General features: G+C 43.0%; 6 protein-coding genes and 1 pseudogene across 8 annotated transcripts in view; 2 read left to right on the top strand and 5 right to left on the bottom strand.

Moving 5' to 3' along the window:
- The window catches only part of LOC306937247, a 174,808-nt pseudogene that overhangs the window by 17,520 nt on the left and 131,150 nt on the right, over positions 1-26,138 (top strand). The gene's annotated exons all lie outside the window — the stretch shown is intronic.
- On the top strand, positions 88-499 carry LOC306937562 (histone H2A-like; the record flags this gene model as incomplete). Its single annotated transcript, XM_079521399.1, has 1 exon — positions 88-499. The coding sequence occupies exon 1, from the start codon at positions 116-118 to the stop codon at positions 497-499; it is 384 nt and encodes a 127-aa protein (XP_079377525.1). The 5' UTR covers positions 88-115.
- LOC306937543 (histone H1-like) overlaps positions 1,223-26,138 on the bottom strand; it is a gene marked incomplete at both ends in the record, with an annotated part of 76,332 nt that continues 51,416 nt past the window's right edge. Inside the window, one exon of one of the 2 annotated variants that reach the window (XM_079521380.1) lies at positions 1,223-1,343. In XM_079521380.1, the coding sequence (XP_079377506.1) occupies positions 1,236-1,343 (108 nt within the window). The remainder of the gene's footprint in view (positions 1,344-26,138) is intronic. The other variant, XM_079521381.1, reaches the window with a different exon arrangement.
- Positions 5,988-6,362, bottom strand: LOC306937570 (histone H2B-like; the record flags this gene model as incomplete). The annotated part of the gene is made up of 1 exon (XM_079521407.1): positions 5,988-6,362. One exon carries the CDS (start codon positions 6,360-6,362, stop codon positions 5,988-5,990), a length of 375 nt encoding a protein of 124 aa, XP_079377533.1.
- On the bottom strand, positions 7,489-7,805 carry LOC306937575 (histone H4; the record flags this gene model as incomplete). Its single annotated transcript, XM_079521411.1, has 1 exon — positions 7,489-7,805. The coding sequence occupies exon 1, from the start codon at positions 7,798-7,800 to the stop codon at positions 7,489-7,491; it is 312 nt and encodes a 103-aa protein (XP_079377537.1). The 5' UTR covers positions 7,801-7,805.
- Positions 11,649-12,600, bottom strand: LOC306937541 (THO complex subunit 4-like). The gene has a single exon (XM_079521378.1). It carries the CDS (start codon positions 12,516-12,518, stop codon positions 11,739-11,741), a length of 780 nt encoding a protein of 259 aa, XP_079377504.1. The 5' UTR covers positions 12,519-12,600; the 3' UTR covers positions 11,649-11,738.
- Positions 14,254-14,637, bottom strand: LOC306937564 (histone H2A-like; the record flags this gene model as incomplete). The annotated part of the gene is made up of 1 exon (XM_079521401.1): positions 14,254-14,637. One exon carries the CDS (start codon positions 14,635-14,637, stop codon positions 14,254-14,256), a length of 384 nt encoding a protein of 127 aa, XP_079377527.1.

Raw genomic sequence — 26,138 nt, 5'->3', positions numbered from 1 at the left:
TACAGACAATACTAGGCTGTGTGTTGTTGAAGATATAAAAGGTCTCGCGCGCCTCTCCTCAGCATATTTCTCAATTTTCTTCGAGATTTTACTCCAGAAATAAATCTACATCAAAATGAGCGGCAGAGGGAAAACCGGAGGAAAGACCAGGGCGAAGGCTAAGACCCGCTCATCCCGTGCCGGGCTCCAGTTCCCCGTCGGTCGTGTCCACAGGCTGCTGCGTAAAGGCAACTATGGCAAGAGAGTCGGCGCCGGAGCTCCAGTGTACCTCGCTGCGGTGCTCGAGTATCTGACCGCTGAGATCCTGGAGTTGGCTGGAAACGCTGCCCGTGACAACAAGAAGAGTCGTATCATCCCCCGTCACCTCCAGCTGGCCGTCCGCAACGACGAGGAGCTCAACAAACTGCTGGGTGGAGTGACCATCGCTCAGGGCGGTGTGCTGCCCAACATCCAGGCTGTTCTGCTGCCCAAGAAGACCGAGAAAGCCGCCAAGAAATAATTCTCCTTTCAAGTTACAAACCCCACAAAGGCTCTTTTAAGAGCCACCCACTATTTCTATATAAAGAGTCACTTCCATGTGTATATAGAAGTGTATACTTTCGTGATATAAAGCAATATGAATAAATTATGTAATTTTCCGCTAGATTTATAGTTTTCAAATCATTAGCATTTACCTAATCACATTACAAAGTAGACTCTCTCACACACTGTCTAGTGACTACTCTAGTTGCTCTCATTGCATTGATATAATTTACATTATACGTAAATGTATATCACATTTACATAGGCCAATTTAATATCGTCTCTATCTTACTTCCAAGTAACTTATCACGATGCAGTGCATCATGCGTATAAACTCAATTTGTTATGTATGCTATTGTAACTTGAGATACTTGTAAGCAACGGCTGATTTCGGTATGAAGTGGTATAATAAACACTCCGTTACGAACCAGTAACATATAACACTGATGCTCCCTAGGCTTTTAGTTATCGTAAGTTTACCGGTATTCTTCACTTCATTTGTATGCAAAATAGAGTACTGCAAAATAATTTATTTCGGCTGGATGGTGTTGAGCATGTGTTTCCCCGTAAGTAATCGCATTGTTTTGACTAACTGTTTCCTACACATATCATTCATTGACATGACAACTCTATTAAATAAAGGACCATTCTTTATATGAAGTTGTGGGTGGCTCTTAAAAGAGCCTTTGTGGGGTAACGGGCTGTGTTGGTGTTTACTTCTTCTTAGCGGCAGCCTTCTTGGGTTTCGCCGCCTTGGGCTTCGCTACCTTCTTAGCTGGGGCTTTCTTGACGGCAGCGGGCTTCTTCACCTTCTTGGGACTCTTCATCGCCTTCTTCGGACTCTTCTTGGCTACTGGTTTCTTTGCAGCGGCAGCAGGTTTCTTTGCCTTCTTGGGAGATTTCTTAGCGGCTGCGGGCTTCTTGGCCACTGCCTTCTTCGGAGACTTCTTTGCCGCGGCGGGTTTTTTGGCTGCCGGGGGTTTGACTGCTTTCTTTGCGGGTATCTTTGCCTTCGGTGCCTCCTTGTTCATCTTGAAAGAGCCAGATGCTCCGGCACCTTTGGTCTGAAACAGGGTGCCTTTTGCTACCAGGCTCTTGACGGCGATCTTGACGCGGGCCTTGTTCTTCTCGACATCGTAGCCGCCGGCAGACAGAGCTTTCTTGACCGCAGCCAGGGACACACCTTTGCGTTCCTTGGAGGCAGACACGGCCTTGACGACAAGCTCAGCGACGCTGGGGCCAGTCTTCTTGGGTCGGGGTGCTGCCTTCTTCTTGGCGGCTTTGGCCGGGGCGGCGGCGGGAGCTGGGGCGACTTCTGCCATGCTGTAGAGTAGAGGTTCGAGTTTCAGATGCACTGAACTAAACTCTGAGTAGAGAATGTTGTAAGAGGAGCAGGGGGTGGAACTTAAAGGTTATGTGAGAACGATGTAGACTCAACCCACTAGGTCAGTACTCTGTGCTGCAGAATACTGACACAGTTGTGTTTTCTCTACAACTAAAACTAAATAAAATACATACAAATAAATGGATTAAAGTCATACAAAAAACTCGAGCAGATAGCAGACGAGCTAAACTTCATAATCAAACCATGTGGAGGGTTGAAGAGTCCTGTATTTTGTTTAGGGACGTTTAAAACCTCACTTGTACACCCTTACATATACAGTTGTTTGTCAACTTTCCTCTGTCATTTGTCTTTTAAAATAGTTTTACCATATGATACCCTGTTCCATATTTGCTGCAGAGCAAGCAAACATGTCTGGGTTTGGAATGAACGTAAAACTAGTCGTTTGTGGTGAAGATGTTTGTTTTTAATTTACAACTTTCCAATGTCTGCAAACACAGCTGTTGGCCCTGTGGCATGGAGACTTATCAGAGGACACTTTATCTCACTCTGCTAAGCTCTTGTTTTGTGATGAGAAATCTGACATGTTTCAGGTAATTTCACACTCAAATGTAGAATTTATATGTCGTCACCTTATTAAACTAATTGCCTAAGTCATTTTTTCAAGGTTTTCAGGAAACACAAAAAACTGTGCCAAATGTAGAATATATTATATTTCTTAATTATTTCAATTCCAAAAAATATGAAAAAATATGACTATTGACATACAAAAAAGTTGTATGTCAATCATGTAACATGTAAGGATAAAATGACTTAGGCCAATATCTGAACATGCCATTTTAACTTAGGCAATTATAAACCTTATTTAGGCCAAATTACTTCTGCAGTAAGTGACTAATTAGGCAAAATGTTTTTATTCCAATTATTTTTAATAGACCATGGTTTAGGGTCAGCCACAGAGTGTTTAAAATAATATCAGAGCACAAAGACATTTGATACTGAATGGGAGTGAATGGGACTGAATGGGAGTGAATGGGAGGTACTGTTACTATGGGACTGATACTATGGGAGTGAATTGGACTGAATGGGAGTGAATTGGACTGAATGGGAGTGAATTACAATTACAATTTACAATTTAGGCATTTAGCAGACGCTCTTAATCCAGAGCGACTTACAATAGGCAAGAACAAAAAGCATGGGAATACATCACATATGTAAAAAAATGCATTTATCGCGAAACATGCGTAAGCTAAGACCGTGACTAGAACATATCTATATAATGACACTATACATATAAACTATAACTAGAACATATCTATATAATGACACTATACATATAAACTACACATATATGCTATACTATGCTGTACATATATACTATGAAGTGCTATGACTACATACAATGCACTTATTGTGCTGTCTACATGACATGCTATAAGTCTGTTTCAAATGCTATATAAGTCTAAGAAGTGCTGTCTAAGGGGGTAGGGTAAGTGCTATGGGCCATGATGGAGTCTGAAAAGGTGGGTTTTCAGACTACGGCGGAAGATCGGGAGTGATGCTGCAGTTCTGATTGCAACGGGACTGAATGGGAGGGAATGGGACTGAATGGGACTGAATGGGAGGTAGTTACTATGGGAGTGAATGGGAGTGAATGGGAGGTACTGTTACTATGGGACTGATACTATGGGAGTGAATTGGACTGGATGGGAGTGAATTGGACTGAATGGGAGTGAATGGGAGGTACTGTTACTATGGGAGTGAATGGAAGTGAATGGGACTGAATGGGACTGAATGGGAGTGAATGGGATTTAATGGGTAAATGGTAAATGGTGCATTTATATAGCGCCTTTATCCAAGGCGCTTTACATAGATTGTGCATTACATTCACCCATTCATACACCGATTGCGGCGGAAGCCATGCAAGGTACCAACCAGCACATCGGGAGCAATTTGGGGTTCAGTGTCTTGCCCAAGGACACTTCAACATGTAGACAGGAGGAGCCGGGATTCGAACCGCCGACCCATGGATCATTGGATGACCTGCTCTACCTCCTGAGCCACAGTCGCCAATGGGAGTGAATGGGAGTGAATGGGAGTGAACGGGAGTGAATGGGAGTGAATGGGAGTGAATGGGATTTAATGGGACTGAATGGGAGTGAATGGGAGTGAATGCGAGTGAACGGGAGTGAATGGGAGTGAATGGGACTGAATGGGAGTGAATGGGAGGTACTGTTACTATGGGACTGATACTATGGGAGTGAATGGGACTGAATGGGAGTGACAGTCCCATAGTAACAGTAGCTCCCATTCACTCCCATTCACTCCCATTCACTCCCATAGTATCAGTCCCATAGTAACAGTACCTCCCATTCACTCCCATTCACTCCCATAGTATCAGTCCCATAGTAACAGTACCTCCCATTCACTCCCATAGTATCAGTCCCATAGTAACAGTACCTCCCATTCACTCCCATTCACTCCCATAGTATCAGTCCCATAGTACAGTGCCTCCCATTCACTCCCATTCAGTCCCATTCAGTCCCATTCATTCCCATTCACTCCCATTCACTCCCATTCAGTCCCATTCACTCCCATGCAGTCCCATTCTATCAGTCCCATAGTAACAGTACCTCCCTTTCACTCCCATTCTATCAGTCCCATAGTAACAGTACCTCCCATTCACTCCCATAGTATCAGTCCCATAGTACAGTACCTCCCATTCACTCCCATTCAGTCCCATTCACTCACATTCAGTCCCATTCTATCAGTCCCAAAGTAACAGTACCTCCCATTCACTCCCATTCACTCCCATTTTGAAAGGTGTGTTAAAATGGCCTAAGTCACATTTTATTATGACTTAGGCAAAATAAAATGGCCTAAGTCTCACTCTTGACATAGGCCATTTTTTTAATAGGGTGTAACAGGAAGGCCTTTTACGTTAGGGCTTAGGCGATTTTACCAGAGGTGGCCAGCATCACCAGGAGTTGATTTAGGCCAAAAACTATTTTTCGGCAAAAAATGACTTAGGCCATTAGTTTAATAAGGTGACAATGTATTCAATACCAATGGTGCCATTTACAAAAAATATGACAGCTCAATACAATGTAAAATAGATGAAACACCACACATTTGCAGGCAACTTATGCACAGTTATACTATATATATATATATATATATATATATATATATATATATATATATATATATATATATTATTATTATTTTTTTAAAATTATAATTACATACACAATAGCAAATTGAATGATGACACTTCTAAAATGTCTTATATTCCACATTCCACAACAAGAAGAACAATTTTTATTTTCCCTCAAGAAACATTGTGCCAGTATGTATGTGTTATACATCATGTTACATTTACCCTAAATGTTTATTTATTATCATATATCCCTAGTCCGGGTAGTCCCTACCTTAGTTATATTTTAGGGATACAATAGACCAGGCACGTTTGAGTGACAAAGCTTGAATGTTCTGCATCGCTACAAATATGTAATAAATACAACTGTGTGCCAAATAACACTACAACTCCAAGTAAATCAAGTCACATTAACACTAAAACCCAAATAGATCACATTTCCATTAAGGTTGGCGAACATGTACTGCTCCCGTGCTTGCGATTATGTTTAGGTTAGAGAAAAACCCATGTACATACTCACATTTATACACAAAAGCCAAGAGAAGAGGAAACCTCACTATTTGTATGTATATGATGCAATACCATGTTTTTATTCTTGCTTTGTTCTGGATTAAGTCGGCTAAATGCATACATTGTAATCCTAGTCCTGCTTGAGGCAGTCATTAGACATGAAGCCACACTTTTCCATAATGTTCAAACATGGCTGTTTAAAGAAGAATGTAGAACGGAGTTCCAACCGCAGAAGCAGGACAGGTTACATGCGAAAAAGAAGGCACTAGAGCAGCTCGGACAATTTATGCCCATAGTTTAATAACAAGGTGAAGGTTGTTGATGTCGATGTTTAAGTTACATCTGCACCAGGTCAACATGGTACGCATTTGTAATTATTAATGTATGGATCAACCCTTTCTTGAAAAGATGGGTGGCCCTTAAAAGGACCGTTGTGTTTAGAGCAGAGAGAACAGTTTATTTGGAGCTGGTGTACTTGGTCACAGCCTTGGTGCCTTCAGACACGGCGTGCTTGGCCAGCTCACCGGGGAGCAGCAGGCGGACGGCGGTCTGAATCTCCCTGGATGAGATGGTGCGACGCTTGTTGTAGAGAGCCAGTTTGGAGGCTTCACCGGCGATGCGCTCAAAGATGTCGTTGACGAAGGAGTTCATGATGCCCATGGCCTTGGAAGAAACACCGGTGTCAGGGTGGACCTGCTTCAGGACCTTGTATATGTAGATGGCATAGCTCTCCTTCCTGGACTTTCTGCGCTTCTTTCCGCCCTTTGCTGCGGTCTTGGCGACGGCTTTCTTGGAGCCCTTCTTGGGCGCTGGTTTAGCTACTTCAGGCATTATTCTTTCTCAGTGGGTTGAAGAGAAGAAGTGAGCTGTGGTCGGCTTTGCACCAGCATTTATACCAAGCCAAAGGAAGTATGCGACTCCCAGCATATGATTGGCTTCTGCTGGGACCCACAGAGGGAGGAGTCTCACACTGTCTTTGTTTCTGCACAATGTTCTCCGCCTGCCTGCTCTATTGTCCCGCTAAAATAGTTCTCCCGCATGCCTGATATATTGTCCCGCGAAAAATATAGACTTGGGTAGGGATATAATTATGATAACATTTAATTAATAGCGCTATTAAAAACCAGTTGGAAGTCCACTCACTGCAATCAGTCTATTTGCTACTAATCCGAGATGAAATGAAATGAAATGAGGGCATATTTACCCAGGGTATCTGGGCTAAGCTCAAGAACTTGTTTCCAGCCAGGCCCTGCTCATAGAACACATTTCATCGTAGTGGTTGATGCCTTGTTCAAGGGCATTTCAGCGGTGGTAATTTTTAACGTGTCGGACGGCTGGTTCGAACAGGGAACCTTCCGGTATCTAGACCGCGCCGCTATCCGTTCGGCCACCGCTGCCACATTGAGAGATGATATTTCTCGGGTTCGACATCTATCTTAATATTGACTATAACGCATTACAAATTCAATTGGAATTTGTGTAGCTTGCTGCCGGGAGGACGCTATAAAGACTTTCAATGCAGGACTATGTAGTACATGTAAGAGATTGTATTCAGACCTAACCACTGTCAGTCCATGAATCATGGCTCATATTCAAACTTTAAGAAGCAAATACTGCCTGCTTGAATGGAATAAACTCTGTAAAAGAGCCTTTGAGTTGTTGGTTGATCATCAAGTCAGCGAGAAAATGGACCACTCAGTTATTAGCTTGCTAACTTTGATACATTCGATTTGAAGAGAGTAGTGTATAAACCGAAGAGATTGACATTTTCGGAAAACTGCACTTAACTTTCGATGGATCATAGTAACCCACATTTTGATGAACACTGCTTGCTTCACTAATTAAGCACAAATCTTAAAAATGTTCTAGAAATTGTAGAATGGAATCTGCTCTGTAGAGAAAGTGTGGGTGGCTCTTAAAAGAGCCTTTGGGTTGTTGGTAGATCAAGTCAGCGTTATTAACCTCCGAAGCCGTACAGAGTGCGTCCCTGTCTCTTCAGAGCATAGACAACATCCATGGCAGTCACGGTCTTTCTCTTGGCGTGCTCAGTGTAGGTGACGGCGTCACGGATAACGTTCTCTAGGAACACCTTAAGGACACCGCGGGTCTCCTCGTAGATCAGACCGGAGATACGCTTCACTCCGCCACGGCGAGCCAGACGACGGATAGCGGGCTTGGTGATTCCCTGGATGTTATCACGAAGCACCTTGCGATGGCGCTTAGCGCCTCCTTTTCCAAGACCTTTTCCTCCCTTCCCTCTTCCTGACATTTTGAGTTGAGCTGTAGTTGGAGTCAGAAAACTGAGTGATTTGAGACCTCAGACAGTTTGCTCTTTTATCTGTGTTCGGAGGACGTAAGGGAGGACCGGCAGAGCGAGCTGCGTGGGCGTTACTAACCCCGCCCCTCACACACACACACACACACACACACACACACACACACACGCACACGCATGCACACACACACACACACGCACACGCACACGCACACGCGCACGCGCGCACACACACACACACACACACACACACACACACACACACACACACACACACACACACACACACACACACACACACACACACACACACACACACACTCTATAGCCTATATATATTCTATATCATATTCTATAATACATATAGAGGGTATGCGCGTGACATCATCATCAAACCAGGAAGTTATGCAGGAATGCCTACTGAGTTGCTAAAAACTACTTTCTGGCCGACATTAAACAACATTAAATCATGTTAAGCTCACTTTGCCTGTCACTTTGCCACTCGATTTCCCCATTCACTTTATGCATATGCATACCCTCTATTAATAATATGTATGTGATAAATGATGCAAAGACTAAACTATGTAATTTCGATATCATGTATAATGTACTATGTAGACACAGCACTCTAGTGTATACTCATAGGTTAATATACAGATATTCTACTGTTAGACAGATGTTATGTTCTCATCCTTGATGACTTTCTATGCATTTGATACCATGTGTTGTGCCTATATCTCACAAATGAATGTCTTGCTTATTCGTGTATAACTTGGCGATTTCAATTTGATGATGTAGAGGTGGACGGGTTACTGTTTTTCTCTTTATTTGTATTACTTCTACATTTGTAACGGTACTACTACATTTAAATGCTGTTGAACAACAAAATATTGAACCAAAACAGCGGCCAAGGCCATAGCAAAACATTCACAAATATGTCAATATTTATTAAAGGACCACTTTTCAACCTATCTTCATATAATAGGTAATCATGAATTTTGTTCTACAATTTACAATTTACAATTTAGGCATTTAGCAGACGCTCTTAATCCAGAGCGACTTACATTAAGCAATAACAAAAGCATGGCATACATCACATATATAAAAAGTAGTTATCATGAATCATAAACTAAGAACGTACCAGTGGAGTATCTATGTTAACTATACATACTATACTATATAATTTATTATACATGTGTACTATAAAGTGCTATGACTACATAAAGTGCAATTCTAGAGCTGTCTACGTAACAAGCTATAGGTCTGTTTAAAATACTATCTAAGTCTACATAATGTGCTATCTAAGGGGCTAGGCTAGGGCAAGTGCTACGGGCCATGGTGGAGTCTGAAGAGGTGGGTTTTCAGACTACGGCGGAAGATTGGGAGTGAGGCTGCAGTTCTGACTGTGATGGGAAGTGCATTCCATAGTTTTGGAGCCAGAAGGGAGAAGAGTTTGGGACGTGTGGAGCGTTTTTAGTGAAGGTACCTCCAGCTTCCCTGCGTTGGCTGATCTGAGTGCGCGGGAGGGTTTGTAGGGTACGATCATACTTGTGAGATATGGGGGGGCCATGCCTTTGGTTGCTTTGAATGCCAGCATCAGAGTTTTGTATTCTGTGCGGGCAGCGACCGGGAGCCAATGGAGGGAGCGGAGAAGGGGGGTGACGTGTGAGAATTTTGGCTGGTTGAAGACCAAGCGGGCTGCGGCATTTTGGATCAGTTGGAGGGGCTTAAGTGCACATGCCGGTAGGCCGGTAAGGAGGGAGTTACAATAGTCAAGTTTTGACAAGACTGTTGTCTGGATTAGGAGCTGGGCTGACTCCTGGGTGAGGAACGGTCTAATTCGTCGTATGTTGTCTACTCGGTCTGTGTCTTATAGGAGGGCTGTGGGCAGTTCAGAACCGTCTTCCAGTGACATCATCGATGGGGAATCCAAGCTAATAGAAACTAATAGAAATTCAAACCTGACCAGTTAGCACACATGTGCCTTTCTGTCTTGAATATATCTGAGATGAAAGCAGCGCACTCCTTTTTAGTAATAACCTCTACAGTCAGAGCACAGTGTCTGTCATGTTTCTTCTAAAATATTGCAAACTATGTTGCATTAACAACAATACTCACAATCAATTTAGTAGACATTCCTGGCGACACCACAAACTATACTTTTGTTTTGTGAGGCCTAGTGCACACGTACCAAACACCAATCAAGCAAATGTTTGGTCCTTTTTTTGGGCCACCAGTCCACCACAACGCATTTACAATGGGAGTCACATGGTTTGATCAAACATTTGTGTTTGATGAGGGGGGAGGGGCAGAACACCACCAGCAATCAGCAATCAAACACAAATGTGTGGTCAACCCATGTGACTCCCATTGCAAAAGCATTGTGGTGGCCCAAAAAACGACCAAACATTGCTTGATTGGTGTTTGGTACGTGTGAATGAGGCCTCATCAGTTTTGCTATAAATATGTTTTCTGAGCGCATTAAACACACTCCAGTTCAAGGAAGCATGGTGGTGGAGTTCCAAAAACAGAAGGCTTTCTGTTGGAAAACGTGGTTAATTTTGGACAAATAACTCACTGTGATCAGAAAACTAAGTGTTTAAATCTTCAATAATTTGATTTGATTTTGATGACACTTCTCAGGTAGGCCTACGATGTGCCATTCTGCAAAGCATATGATGAAATTAACTCGTCATTGTGCTCTGTATAAAATAAAAATATATAGGCATATTTCCTAGTGCCATTTTCAAAGTTTCCATTGATGACCTTGATGTTCTGTGTAAAGCACATGGAATTGCTTTTAGAACAAAAGGAGTCATGCAGAACATTGGGCCACACACACACTCTGTTTTACTGAACTATTATAGTCTTCACAGTTCACACAATGTCACCCAACACAAGACATTTTGTAAGATGTGTTTATCACTCTTCTACAGTATTGGAAAAACACCAACCTGGGTGTACATGCTTTTCACTAAAAGCAAATGGCCCATTGTCATGTAAACTTGTTTACCCAAGCAATAATAGTCACCCAATGTTTTACTTTATTCTAGTTTCTCCTCCCAGAGACAGATCATTGACGAAATCCACATGCTAAAACTTGGCACGTGTTAACTCAATCACTATTGCAACAATGCCACACCAAAATATTGTACCAGACTCAGTTATTTTAGCCCCTTTATTTGTGTTAAATTTGTTTGATAAATATATATTGAGATGAATATTAAGAAAGAGAAAATGAGTCCTAAAACCTGAACATCACTGGAAGTGGAAAATACATCTCCCACTACTGTCTACAACACAACTGAACTTAAACACATTTAACACACTAATTAAAATGAATGCCCCAATACTAGACTAGAATACTAGAATGTTCAACTGAATTCAACATTCAGCTGAATGTGAGTGATTGAGGTGATTTAAATCACACATTCAAATCTAATTATTTCAGTTAGATTATTATTACTGATTAGTAAATTAGATCAGTAAAACCAGATCCCAAAGCCTCCATATATGATATGGTAATGAATACAATTCACTAATGTTTCTACATAACTGGCTAAAAGCGTCATTGTCGCAGGTTAGGTTATTGTGGATATGTTAAATATATAGCCTCTGAATATAGACAATGCAACAGGTTGGCTGTTCAATGCAGCACTATGATGTAATACATGTCAATGTAAAGAGATTGTATTAGACCTAACCACCGTCAGTCCATGAATCATATAGCTCATATGCAAACTGTAAGCACATGTTTCCTACTTGAATGGAATAAACTCTGTAAAGTGAATGTAGGCAGCTCTTAAAAGAGCCTTTGGGTTGTTGGTCACGGATCACGTTCTCCAGGAACACCTTGAGGACACCGCGGTTCTCCTCGTAGAGCAGACTGGAGATACGCTTCACACCGCCACGGAGAGCCAGACGGCGGATAGCTAGATGCTAGATGCATTGTATGCATCTAGCTGGGCATCAAGCTCCTCTGCAGAAAGCGGCTTTTTGTTGGCACCACCAGCACCACGTCCGCCTCTCCCCCGGCCTCTGGCACCGCCTGCGCCGCGGCCGCCACGTCCCCTCTGCTTGCCCCCAACACGCCTATTCATACCTCCACCTCTTTTCAGACCCTGCATGGGAGGCCGTCGCTGGTTATCAATCTGTGAGGTGACGAGCTGTATGTTCATGGGGCGCCCATCAAGTGGCACTCCGTTGTACCGTTTCATGGCATTCAGGGCATCTGCCCTCCTTTCAAAGTGGACATCTGCAGTCCCCAAACACATTCCAGAGCGGTCATAATGGACAGAAACCTTCTTCAGTGTACCAAACTCTGCAAAAAGTTCCTGGATATCTGCATCAGAGACACTAAAGTCCAGGTTTGAGATAAGGAGCTTCCCTCCAGTTCCCACGCCAGCTCCTCCACCACCAGCATTGTCGAACATGTCATGCTGCCGCTTATCCGGAAGCTGTTTAGGCCCGCTGTACGGCGTAGGTCTGCCACGACCTCGGTTGAGGTTACCTCGGCTCCTGATGGGGCCGGAGCCGCCGCCCCGGCCGACAAATCCTCCCCCGGTGGCTCCTCCAAGACGGCCGACACCGCCGCCAGCTCCGCGGCCGCCGCCACGGCCACCACCGCGGCCTCTGCCTCCGCGGCCTCCTCCTCTCTGCGACCTGTTCTGTTTGATAATGTCGTCTAAGGACATATCCATTTTATCTGCCATTATGCCCGAGCCTAATAACGCTAAACTTAAAATGAAATAGAAAATGGTAGCACAACCTAGCCTCTACCTTGGTCTCTACCTCACTTAAGTTGAAGGTACAAAAGTGAATGAATGATCAGCTGAGATCCTCCTCGATTTAAGTGTGCTCTGAGGACCTAAGTGAGGACAGGCAGACTGCTCTGCAGTGCACTGGGCGGTGCCAAACCTCCTACCCCCTCCCCCATTCACACAATAGCAGCCATGGTCTGCTGTCTTTGTTCTCACCAACGGTCTGAAATCTACATGGATTTAATTTGCACATTGAGCATGGTTGACGGTTGTAGCTGAAACCTTTACTTTAATTATAGGTACTTTCAACCACATATAATTTAATCATGTTTATCATAGCGGGCCGGGGGGTCTATTTTATTCTATAGTCCTATATGGTGTACTCTAGTGTTCATGTTAGGACTCACCTATCTATGTATGTGTGGGTGCTGGTATTCAGGCAGTAGATCTGGCCTACTTACTACAAAATGCAGTCATTAGTGCATACGCTTGCTAAAACACAACGGTTGCTATATATACTGTTGTACATGGCAACAAGAAGAGAACCCCAAATGGGGTTTCCGCCCTGAAGGCATATTTCCAACCACTACAGAGCCTGCCACCTAAATCAGTTTGTCCAGCTGAACTTATTCAGACATGATGCAACAACATGGTAAAATGGATATGTAAAATTGTGGAAATTCAATCAAATACTTTAAAATGTAAATGGATAGTCTATATCAGGGGTGCCCACACTTTTTGACTTGAGAGCTACTTTCAAAATGACCAGCTCGGCAAGATCTACCCACCAAATCAATTATTATACCATTGCTGAAAATAGTTGTCTCCACCAGGCCGAAGGCATGGGGAGAGAGTATGTTTTGCACTCCGTCCGTCCGTCCGTGTGTCCGTGTGTCCGTCTGTGAACAGCTAATCTCCGCCACTGTTATTTAAATATGTACTTCAGAATAGTATAGTTTGTGTTACATTCTGTCCACTTTGTCCAGTATAAGACAAATGCACTTGGAATGGGAAATAGAGGGGGAGAAATGTTTTTTTTTTGTATCGTTTTTTTTCTTCAATATATTTAAATGAAATACTCTTTAGGGCCATGTCATGCCATGTCGTGATCTACCTGCACAGCCCTTGTGATCTACTGGTAGATCATGATCTACCTTTTGGGCACCCCTGGTCTATATACTGTTGTATGACTACCTTGATAACACAATTATTACATTCATAGGCTACATAGTATAACATTGTGCCATTACACATTCATGTAGATTACTAAATTGTTTATTGTATCAAAACCTAATGTTATGCTAAAACCAGTTACCGGTAGTTAAACCTATAATATTGTAATTGTAAACATGTTGAAATGTAGGGTGCACCTATATTCTATGATAATATAATCTCATAACATTTCAATACAGAGCAGTGCAGGGCCAGTTTGTTCACTATGCAATTACTTATTGCAGCTTAACTAAATACTGTAACTTACCTGCTGTTGCTGGTCAGTTACAGTTGACTGACGAAAACTACAGTCTTGCATTAATGTAAAGATCGGTGTAGTTAAATCTTGCTTCTTTAGGCTACAACACAAAATCTAAAATGTAGACATGCTTAATTGGAAGTGACTCTTATGTGGAAACAGTGGGTGGCTCTTAAAAGAGCCTTTGTGGGGTTTGTTCAGTCGAATGAGGCGGGTTTATTTCTTGGCGGCTTTCTCTGTCTTCTTGGGGAGCAGAACAGCCTGGATGTTGGGCAGCACACCGCCCTGAGCGATGGTCACGCCACCGAGAAGTTTGTTGAGCTCCTCGTCGTTGCGGACGGCCAGCTGGAGGTGACGGGGGATGATACGACTCTTCTTGTTGTCACGGGCAGCGTTTCCAGCCAACTCCAGGATCTCAGCGGTAAGATACTCGAGCACCGCAGCGAGGTACACTGGAGCTCCGGCGCCGACTCTCTTGCCATAGTTGCCTTTACGGAGCAGCCTGTGGACACGACCGACGGGGAACTGGAGCCCGGCACGGGATGAGCGGGTCTTAGCCTTCGCCCTGGTCTTTCCTCCGGTTTTCCCTCTGCCGCTCATTTTGATGTAGGTTTATTTCTGGAGTAAAATCTCGAAGAAAATTGAGAAATATGCTGAGGAGAGGCGCGCGAGACCTTTTATATCTTCAACAACACACAGCCTAGTATTGTCTGTATGTGAGGCGGTGCGCCCCACCAATGAATGATAGCGCGGGCTGAGTGTGTATGAGCTCCCGTCCAATCAGTGCTAGCGGCGTGAATGCTCCTCCCAAAGAAGGAGGTTCCTGCCCAGAGACGGTGTCTCTGAGAGAGAGAGAGAGAGAGAGCGAGAGAGAGAGAGAGAGAGAGAGACTGACTGTACACTGTAGCCAGTGGTAACCAACCTTTTCAAGCCCAAAACCCCTTTTTATTCCCAATTGTAAGCCATGATCTACCACTCAAATTTGTTTTAATTCTGACATCCAGAGACTATAGTTTAAGAATAAATACTGATAGTTATATAATGAATGCCTAAATATTAAGACAAATGTATTAGAAATATACATATTATTATTATTATCTTATTTGTTGAGTTTTTTTTAATAAAACAAAACGCAAAGGACATGAAATTAATTGCTTATATAGCACAATATTTAGTTTCTCAGTTCGATGAATATTCACATTTACAGATGTTCAAATTACAAATACATACATGACCATATATTTGAACAGTTATGGTGACTGATACAATACTCTCAGGGTCAGCCCACCTTTAATGAGACTGCTGTGACTGCACATTATCTGCAAGCGTTTTGAAATCTGGTTCATAGTTAGTGATTGCCAGTCTGAGGGTGTCATTAAGATGTGAGTCAGTAATACGAGTTCTAAACTAGGATTTTATTTTTTTCATTTGTAAAAAGGCCATTTCACATACGTAAGTGGAGCCAATGTAGGCATGCAGCTTGAGTGCACAAGACACAATCAGGGGATACTTCTCTCTGCTCACAAGTGAACAAAAAAGTCCTGGTTTCTAGCTCTGCCCTCCAGTGGATAGTCAGTTACTAGTTCAGAAATCTCCATTTCATCCGAAGTTAATGCAAACACAAATCCTGAATGAACGCCAAGCAACGCTGTGGCCCTGTCTGTTGTCATTAATAGGATTTTATGAAGAGGAATCTTGTACTCATGCACGCAATCCTTGAATGCATTGTACATATCCTCACCCCGGGTCCTTTTTTTCAACAGAATACGGGCGAGAAAGTCCTCTTTGGTGGTGAAATCAGGGAAAAACATTCGGACAAACACAATTAGTGTCTTTGAATACGTTTGTATCAATGCTTTAAATTCCTCCTTGTTTTTATGGTTCGAAAACAACCATGGTTTTCTTTAACCACGTCCCCGTCCGTAAATGGTTTCTTGTGCTGAGCCAAAACATGGCTAAGTCGGAAGGATGCATGCTCCCATTCCTGGTGGAAATTTTTATTGATGGTTATGATTTTTCCCCCCAGATCTTCCATAGTCAGAGTAGAGTAGTCATAGCCTGGCTAATAAGCCAGACCGAATCAGCCGTTGGCAAACAAAAATTGCCTGCCGGCGGATTACGGTCTGGAGAGGCTCAATTGTACGCCCATTTCCTACACCAGAGAACTGGTGTGGCCAATCGGAACACGGTATGCAATATGGGCGGGCTTTGGTACAGTGACGTTCAATCCTTGAGACCTTTGACTGACAGTAGCTTTGACCAATTGTGTCAAAGAGAAAATGTTTTTATACTGTTCTGTTCTGATATGCATGACTATTATGCACAAGTTGTGCATCACAACACGGGGTTACCGGAGATAGTGGTCAAACAATAGAACAAACAAACTCTGTAGTTGATGGCCCAACACATGTCTGGGACCATCACTGTGACTCTGCGAGCTATTCTAAATACACGTTCTGTGTAGTAGTGATGGACTGGCTGCCTGTCAGTCTGACACCTGCTCACTCCGGGATCTACTTGAATGGCTCGTGCAAGCTACTGGTAGCTCGCGAACCCCTGGTTGGTTACCCCTGCTGTAGACAGTACCAAAGAGAGAGTATGGTGGGTATCCCATATGGAGTATGGGAGTTGAATAAAACCCTTATAATAAGTTAATTGGTGCAGCAGAGGATAACACGAGTGATAAGATTTATTAAAGAAACAGTCTGTAAGTACTAAGTAGGAAATTGAGAGTAACATAAGGGGGCTGTAATGCAGCTATTTGAATGCCAACCACTGACCACAAAAGGTTTGAGAACCACTGACATAGAAACATGAGGTTTTTCAGACATTTGTAGAATTGACCTCAGGTCTATATGGGTTCTAGCTAGCATGCTCTCCAAAGTGCTGGAGACGTTATCCTGTTGAACAGGCTGGAATGGTACATTTCAGTTCAGTTCAGTTTTATTTTCGGAATACAATTTGGACAAACAGTACATATACAGATATACCAGTTTGAGTGTCAGTTTTCTACAGGCTTGTCCAAATGTCCAAAAAAGGGCTAGGGAGAAGCCGCAGTCTGTCTGTCGTGTCGACTGTATCGATAGATGATCAGATGATAATATATAACCATTATTCCTTGGGTAAATCCCTGTCCTGTGTCATACATGGTAGCATTAGCCCAATGTTGCTGTTAAATAAACCATAACCAAATTATTTCACTTGAATAATGTTGATAAAACCGCATAGGAGCAAACTTTTGGACCTCGTACTCTATCTCTCTCTCTCTCTGTGTGTGTGTGTGTGTGTGTGTGTGTGTGTGTGTGTGTGTGTGTGTGTGTGTGTGTGTGTGTGTGTGTGTGTGTGTGTGTGTGTGTGTGTGTGTGTGTGTGTGTGTGAGCGTGGAGAGAGACGGAGAGTTATTTCATGAAAATCAAGATTTAACGTCCTGTCTCACTGCAGCCCACGTAGGCTACACTACACATTGTCACAAACATTTCGCCGTGTAGCCTGGCTATTCCTGTGTGTGTGGCATGCACAGAGAGAGACAGAGAGAGGGGCGTCCTCTGTTTCGGTCTCGTGCTCGTATCACGGCATCATGCACGTGCGTGAGATGTAAAATGATAAAATAAAACAAATGAATATCTGTACTCTATGTTGTTGAGAAAACTATACAGATGACAATGGAAACATACCTGAGATTCAAAACAGATAATTAAGTACTTGATGAATGATGAGTGATTAATGAAGGCCATGTCAGGATTTAAAGGAATGCAGTGTCACAATAGTAGTTTGATTGATTGATACAGTTGACGAACAACGTTCACTGGAGTTCACTGTGTTGTTGTGGAGCATTTGATATACGGTAACAAAGTAGATAGACTAGATGCCAGTAGTGTCATTGCTGTAACTTGGTATCTGCAAGGTGATGCTGTTGCTGCAGGGTGAACTATGGGTAGCATTATAGTATAATTGATGCCTTACAGCCCCCCCCCCCCCCCCCCCCCCCCCTAATCACCACCAGCCCCCACTGGAGGGAACATAGGGTCTGTTTTGGAATGAGGGAACATAGGGCTGAGGGAACATAGGGCTGAGTGAACATAGGGGTGAGGGAACATGGGTACGGTCCTGTAACATCAAGCTTTAATGGGTTATAATGCATTAAGTGGAGGGGAGGGCGGGGTGGGTTCAGTCGATTTGGGGAACCCACTGTCTCTGTCGCTGAAATGTCGGCACCAACCATGAAAATGTATTTTGCTGCTCATTAAAGAGCTGGATAGATGGGGAGACAGCTGTTACTGAACAAATACTATATAGTAGCAATGATTACTATATCAAAATCGTTTAGTTTTAACTTTTAACCAAAACACATCACTTGACTTACCTACCATTAACGTAACGCAAACTTAACACCACATGCTATGGATTCAAACCCAGGACTTCAGCATGAGAGTCCAAACAGAATCCAAAGGAGATATTCAGCTTCTGAGCTTCAGGCAGAGCTACTCTGCTATTCACCTTTTCATATGGCCCATGAGTCTTTTATTTTGTGTGTGCATAAGTTCCTCTTTCTCTTGCTTCTCTTTTGATGAATTGAACATGGCGGACCCTCTTGTAAACAAGTGTAATGCTTAATTGGGTCGTCCACTCACAGTTAACAGTATTGAGTTTGTGCTTGAAATGTACTGTAATTCTGCAAACTGTTAATAAATAGTGACCAGGTCTATGAAAACAACCACAAATGAAAATAGCTGATCTACAAGCTCACAGCGACACATTGTGAGGTTGTACATCTGTTATTTAAAAACACATTGAGAATAAATCGAAATATTTCGAATAATTTTTTAACATTTTAATAAAAAAGGCACAAAATATGTTCAGATGGATGTCTGTGGACAATTACATATTAATCTGGGATTCCTTGATGTGAAGAAATGTGGAAGCAAGCCCAAATAAGAAATTACTGTACACTTTAGAATCAAGCCCAAAAAAACATCAACCAGCAACTACCAATAATTTATTTGCAAGTAACTTTACAGAAGTCAAAGGTTGCTTGCATAAGCGGACATGGCAACGCAGCCTGAAGGAAGCAAAGCACACACACAAGGAGCCCCAGTGCCTTGGCGGGGAAAAACGTGGATACCTTCTCACCTCCACCGTCAGACAACGCCACCTTTGATCACTTTAAAAATAATTATTTGACTGAATACAGTTTGTATCTCTCTCTTTTTTATGTCAAAGATATTTTGCAGTACTGAAAATAGAAATATTCACCCTCACATATATTTCCGCTGTCAGGCAGAAACCATAATATCTCCATATTAAATAAATGAACGCCCTACTTGATCATGCTACAGCATCACACATTGCGACCAATAGGTCGCAGTTAACTTGTGTTTGTTGTCACGTCATTTCCCAATCCCCGTTATTCACAATCGTCCCTCAATCTGTCACTCACAATCGTCAGATTCGTCACTCACAATGCCCAGGTCTCGGGACATCCCTATGACATCATCAGGGATGATAGTAAAATCCCCATACATGAGGAAAGCCCCCATATATTGTGCCCAGATCTCGTGACATCACTAGGACATCATCAGGGATGATAGTAAATCAGGGATCATGTCAAAGTAAATGCGATCTGCTGTCGCAATTAAGCCCATATATGGAGATCCCTGATAGAGATAGGGAGCCCATATGTTAAGTATGAAATCTTGCGTTTTTTGTCACTCAAAATCCCCATACATTTGTGTCATTTAAAATGCTTTTCAATTTCACTTTGAGCACAGAGCACTTTATGAGCATGATAAAATAAAAGACAAAATATTTTCTTAAGTCTCAGTCTAAGGAGTTTTACTTCTATTTCTTATACGGTGAGTGAGTCTTTTTCTGTCAAAGTCACTCAAAATCCCCATACATGGCGAAAGCCCCCATATATTATGCCCAGGTCTCGTGACATCACTATGACATCATCATCCCCACACAAAAAAGTCTGCCCCAAAGATATTTGTGTGTGTGTGTGTGTGTGTGTGTGTGTGTGTGTGTGTGTGTGTGTGTGTGTGTGTGTGTGTGTGTGTGTGTGTGTGTGTGTGTGTGTGTGTGTGTGTGTGTGTGTGTGTGTGTGTGTGTGTGTGTGTGAAGGGGTCACACACTCACACGGGCTCACACACACACACAGACACACACACACACACACACACACACACACACACACACACACACACACACACACACACACACACACACACACACACACACACACACACACACACACACACACACACACACACACACACACAATCACAGACGGAACACAGAACATTTGTTTGATACGTGTGTATGGGGCCTGCGTTGGAGATCCATTATGACCATTATGGTGGGATGGCCTTGCATGTCAGTGTGGCCACCAGTCGTGTCCTGAACTTCTTGCAAAGGAGTACGTAGATGAGTGGATCCAGACACGCGTTCGTGCTGGACAGCCAAATGGTGCTGTTCTGTGTATTGTAGTACATGGTGATCTTTTCTCCGCAGCCGTGACTTGCTTGAGTGTTTCGGGTTTGGGTCAGTATGTGGGCAACGAGGAAAAAGTGGAAGGGGGCGAAGCAGATGAAGAACACCACTACTATCACAAAGACCTTGGCTTTGGTTTTGCGACATGCCGCTTCGGAGCTGCTGCTCCTGGAGGCTTTGTAGGACTTGTACACCGTCCTGCTGATGAACGAGTAGCAGACCACCATCAGAGCCAGTGTGCCCCAGAACACCACCTGGACACAATACATCAGCCAAAAAGCACATGTGTAAATCAGTGGGCAAAATTAGTTTGTGTGCAAGCTCATGTGCATGACGTCTCCAGAAAGAGAATGAAAAAAAGAATAGGGGAGCAAGGGGGAAGAGAATGAACTAAAAAGGTAGCTACATATTTACACATATCCATTATCTACCCAATTAAGTATGTACATGATGTGCACATGATAAATAATGAATATATTCAGCGTGATTCTTCGCAACAAAAGTGATATGGTATATGAACACAGGTTGGTCGTATGGGGAAAAACCATTAGTCTTCTATGAGTACAGAAATGCTGTATACCTTCATGTCCTAATTAGTAAAAACATGACATGACAGAAAAATAGCTCTTTTCCTTTGCGCTCAAATATGTCCTTGAGAGATTAGGTCGTGACAAGCATGGTCCGACAGGGTCATTTCTTAAAAGAAAGGTCTGTGCATCTCATATTAGAGTGATGTTAAAACGCTACTTCACTGTTACACAAAGTACTACAGTATATCACCAAGTTTACATGCGTGTGTTACCTGAAAAATGTAGAGTGTTCCCTTATACACCTTCAGACCATACTCGCTCAACAGGGAAAAACATTGCAGTGCGCCTGGAACAATGGGGTGCGGTGGTGACTTGTTAGTCAGGATGACGATTGGTATCGCTATAGATGAAAATACCAGCCACACGGCGGCACTCAGCGCCTGACCCACCCTGACCTTCTGCACAGTGTATTCCCCGAATGGCCAGACTATCTTCAGGTAGCGGTCCAGACTAATGAGGCCCAGGAAAGCGATGCTGGTGTACATGGAGAGGTAGAACAGTATCCTTGAGTAGCGGCAATAGGCCACACACAGGTCCATGGGGTTCACCCCTACATGGTACAGCACCTTCACGGGGGTGGTCAGAGTCATGAGAATGTCAGCCACGACCTGTTGGCGAAGGAGAGCTTTATTGATCCCAGCAGGGAGAGATTAATTTGACATAGGCAGCATAGCAGTTAAAATACAGTTTCAGAGTAAGAGGCAGTGACACAAAAGAACAACATAACAAAAAAACAAAAAAAAGATTTTAGAGATAACATACCATGAAGGTATTTGCTTGTTACATTAACCCGTTGATCTTAATGTTGTATTTTTGTTATTATCAATAACATAGTAATGTGTTCTGTTGTCATTTGTCAATTATTTGGGGACCCACGTGCACTCTCCTCGCGTCCCCCCCAGTGGGCTGCATCCACAGGTTTAGAGTTGCTGCTTTACCTTTGCCTTCACTCACCATATTCTTTAGATAGACCACAAATGTGGAGTTAGAGGGGATGTTGAAGAAGACCCATGCAGCCAAGCAGTTCAGTGTCAGGGCCACTAGAAACACGATGCTGTGCAGGCAGGGGAAAAGCACAGTGAGCACGTAAGCTGGACCGCACCTGATGGTGTTGTTGGACGCTGTGGAGTTCATCTCTACAACCCTTGGTGGACCTTGAGAGTGGATGGAGTTCAGAGAGATGATGGAATGAAAAAGAGGACAGCAGAGGGATTAATTTAACCCTAGAACACTAAATATATTTTTTGTTACACCATCACTAAACACGGGTATATTTTACCCAATATAAAATATTCCATGAAAAATATTTCTCATCGAAATATATTGCAGTACATGGCATTTTCCCCTATAAAAATCTTGATGAAAAAAAAACAGGTATGTTTACAGAACTTAGTAAACATACCTAAAAATATATCTGAAAAAATAGGGATGTCATGAGGCTGGTCTCTGTGAGGAGACTAGCAGTGTAGGGCGGTGAGAGTTGTTTTGTAAAAACTGTTAAATGCCCGTTTGCAAATTGTAATCAAGATGAAATTATAGAGCACCTGCTAGTTGATTGTCAGAGATCTAGATATGTTTGGGGGAAAAGATCGATTTTAATGTGAAGGAGAAAAGAAAACCTGTAAATATATGGTAAATATTAATATTTTTTGTCGTCACCAGGCCGAAGGCTTTGGGAAAGAGTATGTTTTGTTCCTTGCTCTGCCAGTTCAAACATTTCCTTCCACTAAAAACTTGTCATGGATTCAATCTGAGTTTTGGTTCTGGGCCTGTCTGTGGGTGTGATTATATAACTCCAAGTTGTTGCCTTGTGTGTTTCTGCCCTGACCTAATTGTCTAGTGCAGTCACTCCCTGCACTCATCTGCTCACTCCCAGTCAGCCAGTCAGAGTGGAGGTTCACACCTACTTTAACCCAGCTTGTCTCTTTGTTCTCTGCCAGGTTACGGTATATTCCTGCCCTCTGCTCCTCAGTCACACCGGTTTGCCTGCATTTAGTTAGTGTGGTTTCCCAGACTATAGTAATCGTCACGCTTTATTTTTTGAGTGGTGCAACCACTCCTATAGACAGTTATGTTTGTCCCTGGGTCCCTGGCTGGGCCTGTCTGAGCACGAAATAGCGTCTGGTTGGTTTTCACAACCAAGTGTCACTGTTGTGCAGCCTAAAGCCCAAACAACTCCAAAGGGTCGGGTCGGTACAAAACGGGTTTTAAGGCAAACAACACCAATGCAACTCATTGCAACTCAATGAGTTGCATTGGTGTGTTTGACCTTAAAAAACGCTTTGTCCCGTCCCTTTAGTGTGGTTTGGGCTTCTCACACACACACACACACACACACACACACACACACACACACACACACACACACACACACACACACACACACACACACACACACACACACACACACACACACACACACACACAGTAGAGGGACCCCCTGGAGACCCCCACACAGTAACTGTCATTTCTCAACCATTTTGGACGCGGGGCGGCTCGCTGGAACCGGGCCGGCCCCTGGGCACGTTCCTGTTGGTCTGGAACTTCCGGCGACCCCCTCGGGACCCCACACGGAGTTGCACCATTCACTTCACACAGGTGTGATTTTTTCACTTTGTATAGAGTAACCCTAAAGTTTGGTACACTATACTTTCCCACAGTTTTGGCGGTACGCACTTGAGCCATAATTATGTCAAATCGACCGGCTTCATCGGGAATGGTGCACTCGCATATTGCTAGTATGTGTTGTATAGTTTACAGGGCTTAACGTCTTGAGGACTTCATATGGGCCATTCATGAGATCAGTGCGGATCTAAAAAAATAAAAATAAATAAAAAAGGAGGGTAAGGGGGTGTATGTATAGCCATGGCCACGGTGTGAATGGCATTAAGTCATCAAAACACATACTTGCTACTAGTCAAGCCAAAGTACCAAGCATCCATTCCCACTCAAATACTTTTTACATCGATCAGCTGCTCAGAATGCATCACGCGCCGTTGAATGTAACCCGACACGGTGACACCAAAGCGTTAGCCTCGGATTTAGGTCTACGTTGTTGGGTGCCGGTGTCGTGCGCAGTAATAAATAGCAGATCTGCAAGCTCACAGTGTGTCACGAATGTTACAAATGTGAGCTTGTATATCTGCTATTTATTGCCCGCAACACCAGTGCGCAACTGTTGTGCTCAAATAGATTTCCCCCTGCCATTCTGACTTAAAAGTAGCACCGATTTAATGTGAAGTTATGGAAGTTTGAAGTTATGGAAGTTTCTCCATATGAATCATGGCAGTGTCCAAAAAATGAAATCACAGGAATAATGGAAGTCACTAGAGTTCTAAATCAAAAGTTGATTACACCACGCAACAAGTTACACTGTTACAGGATCAAATTTGTTGACAGGGAAGGCAGCTGTATTGACAATATAAGTGCTTACGTTTGGTTCTCTTGCATTAAATTAGACAGCGGAACACTTGCTATATATGTCGATCAGAGATTTGAGAGGATTTAGTTGTTCACAAAAGTTACCCATACTGGTGTGCCAACAATGCAAACACTTCGAGGGCGGTGTCATATCCAACAAAATGTTTGGGAAACAAGTGTACATCTACAAAGCTGGAGTGATCGCTGTAATGCGTGTCTTGGAGGGAAGCTGACTGTCCAGGAAAATGTGCCTGCAGCCTGCTTCACCCTGGACACCAGTCTCATCTTCTCTAGCCTCACCAGTCTCTCTCTCGTGGGAACTGGAAGGTAACCGTTTCGATCCCAGGCACCTCCATGGTTAATGTCCAAAGTGTCCTTGAACAAGACACTGAACCCCTAATTGCTCCCGATGAGCAGGTTGGTGCCTTGCATGATTTCCTCCGCCTTTGGTGCATGAATGTGTGTGAATTAGGGATTCAAATTATCTATTAATTAATTAATTGATATTTGATAACCTTATCGATCTATTAACCGGTTTGTTGATAAGCAGCATTTTTATTTTTTTTATTCTGATAATCTTAATTGTAACCCTAACCCTAACCCTAATTCTAACATAAAAACCTTTTGCTGATTATATGTCTTAATCAAATATGTATTTGACCATTTGAGAAACAGGGCCAGGCAATGGCATCTTTTATAAAATAAAATCAGTCATGTCAGTCACATCACATGCAAAAGCAGAGACGTTTCTGTGGCTACCATGTATGAGGGGGGACTTTTTTAACCGGCCCACATGTGCGTTCCTCTTCCGCACGCGCATGCAGACAGCATTTCATTCACAGAAAACAGCCCAATTTTCAATTAATTGTTAAATGTTTGGAGATTAATCGAGTAACGATATATTGTTTTTTGTTTTTTTTTAAGATATTTTTTTGCGGCTTACGCCTTTTATTGGTTTTTGAAGGGACAGACAGTAGGCTGACAGGAAACGGGAGAGAGATGGGGGAAGACATGCAGTAAAGGCCGTGTCGGGCTCGGGAGTCGAACCCGCGGCACACTGCGACTGGATTACCAGTCGGGTGCCCAGACGGTTACGCCACCGCCTGGGCCAAGTAACGATATATTGTTAACATCCCTAGTGTGAATGGGTGATTGTAATGCACAATTTTTCTAAAGCGCTTTTATAAATGTGCTATATAAATCCACCATTTACCATTTAGGAGAATGAAGTCAAGTCTGCATAATGTTTCCCCTTGCTGTGGAGGAGCCCACATGGGACCTGCTGTATGATCTATTCTCTGAGCTCACAACAACACTTTTTCTGCAACATCTCTCTCTTAACCGGTGTCATTTTTCACTTCACAATTGTTCTGTCCCCTGTACCATGTTGATCTGTTCCTGTATTGTACAGTATTGTATTGTGTTTGTGTATGGACATAGTGTTGGGTGCACTGCTGGCACATATGCACACATGGCATCAACGCATGGTGTTGTGTGCTGGCACACTACACACTCTGTCTTTCTTTTATCTGTATGTATTGTGTTTTTGTATGGACATAGTGTTGGGTGCTGGCAATTTACAATTTACAATTTAGGCATTTA

This window comes from Electrona antarctica, assembly GCF_951216825.1.
Source record: "Electrona antarctica genome assembly, chromosome: 14".
Classification (NCBI taxonomy): Eukaryota; Metazoa; Chordata; class Actinopteri; order Myctophiformes; family Myctophidae; genus Electrona; species Electrona antarctica.
Note: the sequence above shows the minus strand (reverse complement) of the source record. Positions and strands in the feature narration are given on the sequence as shown.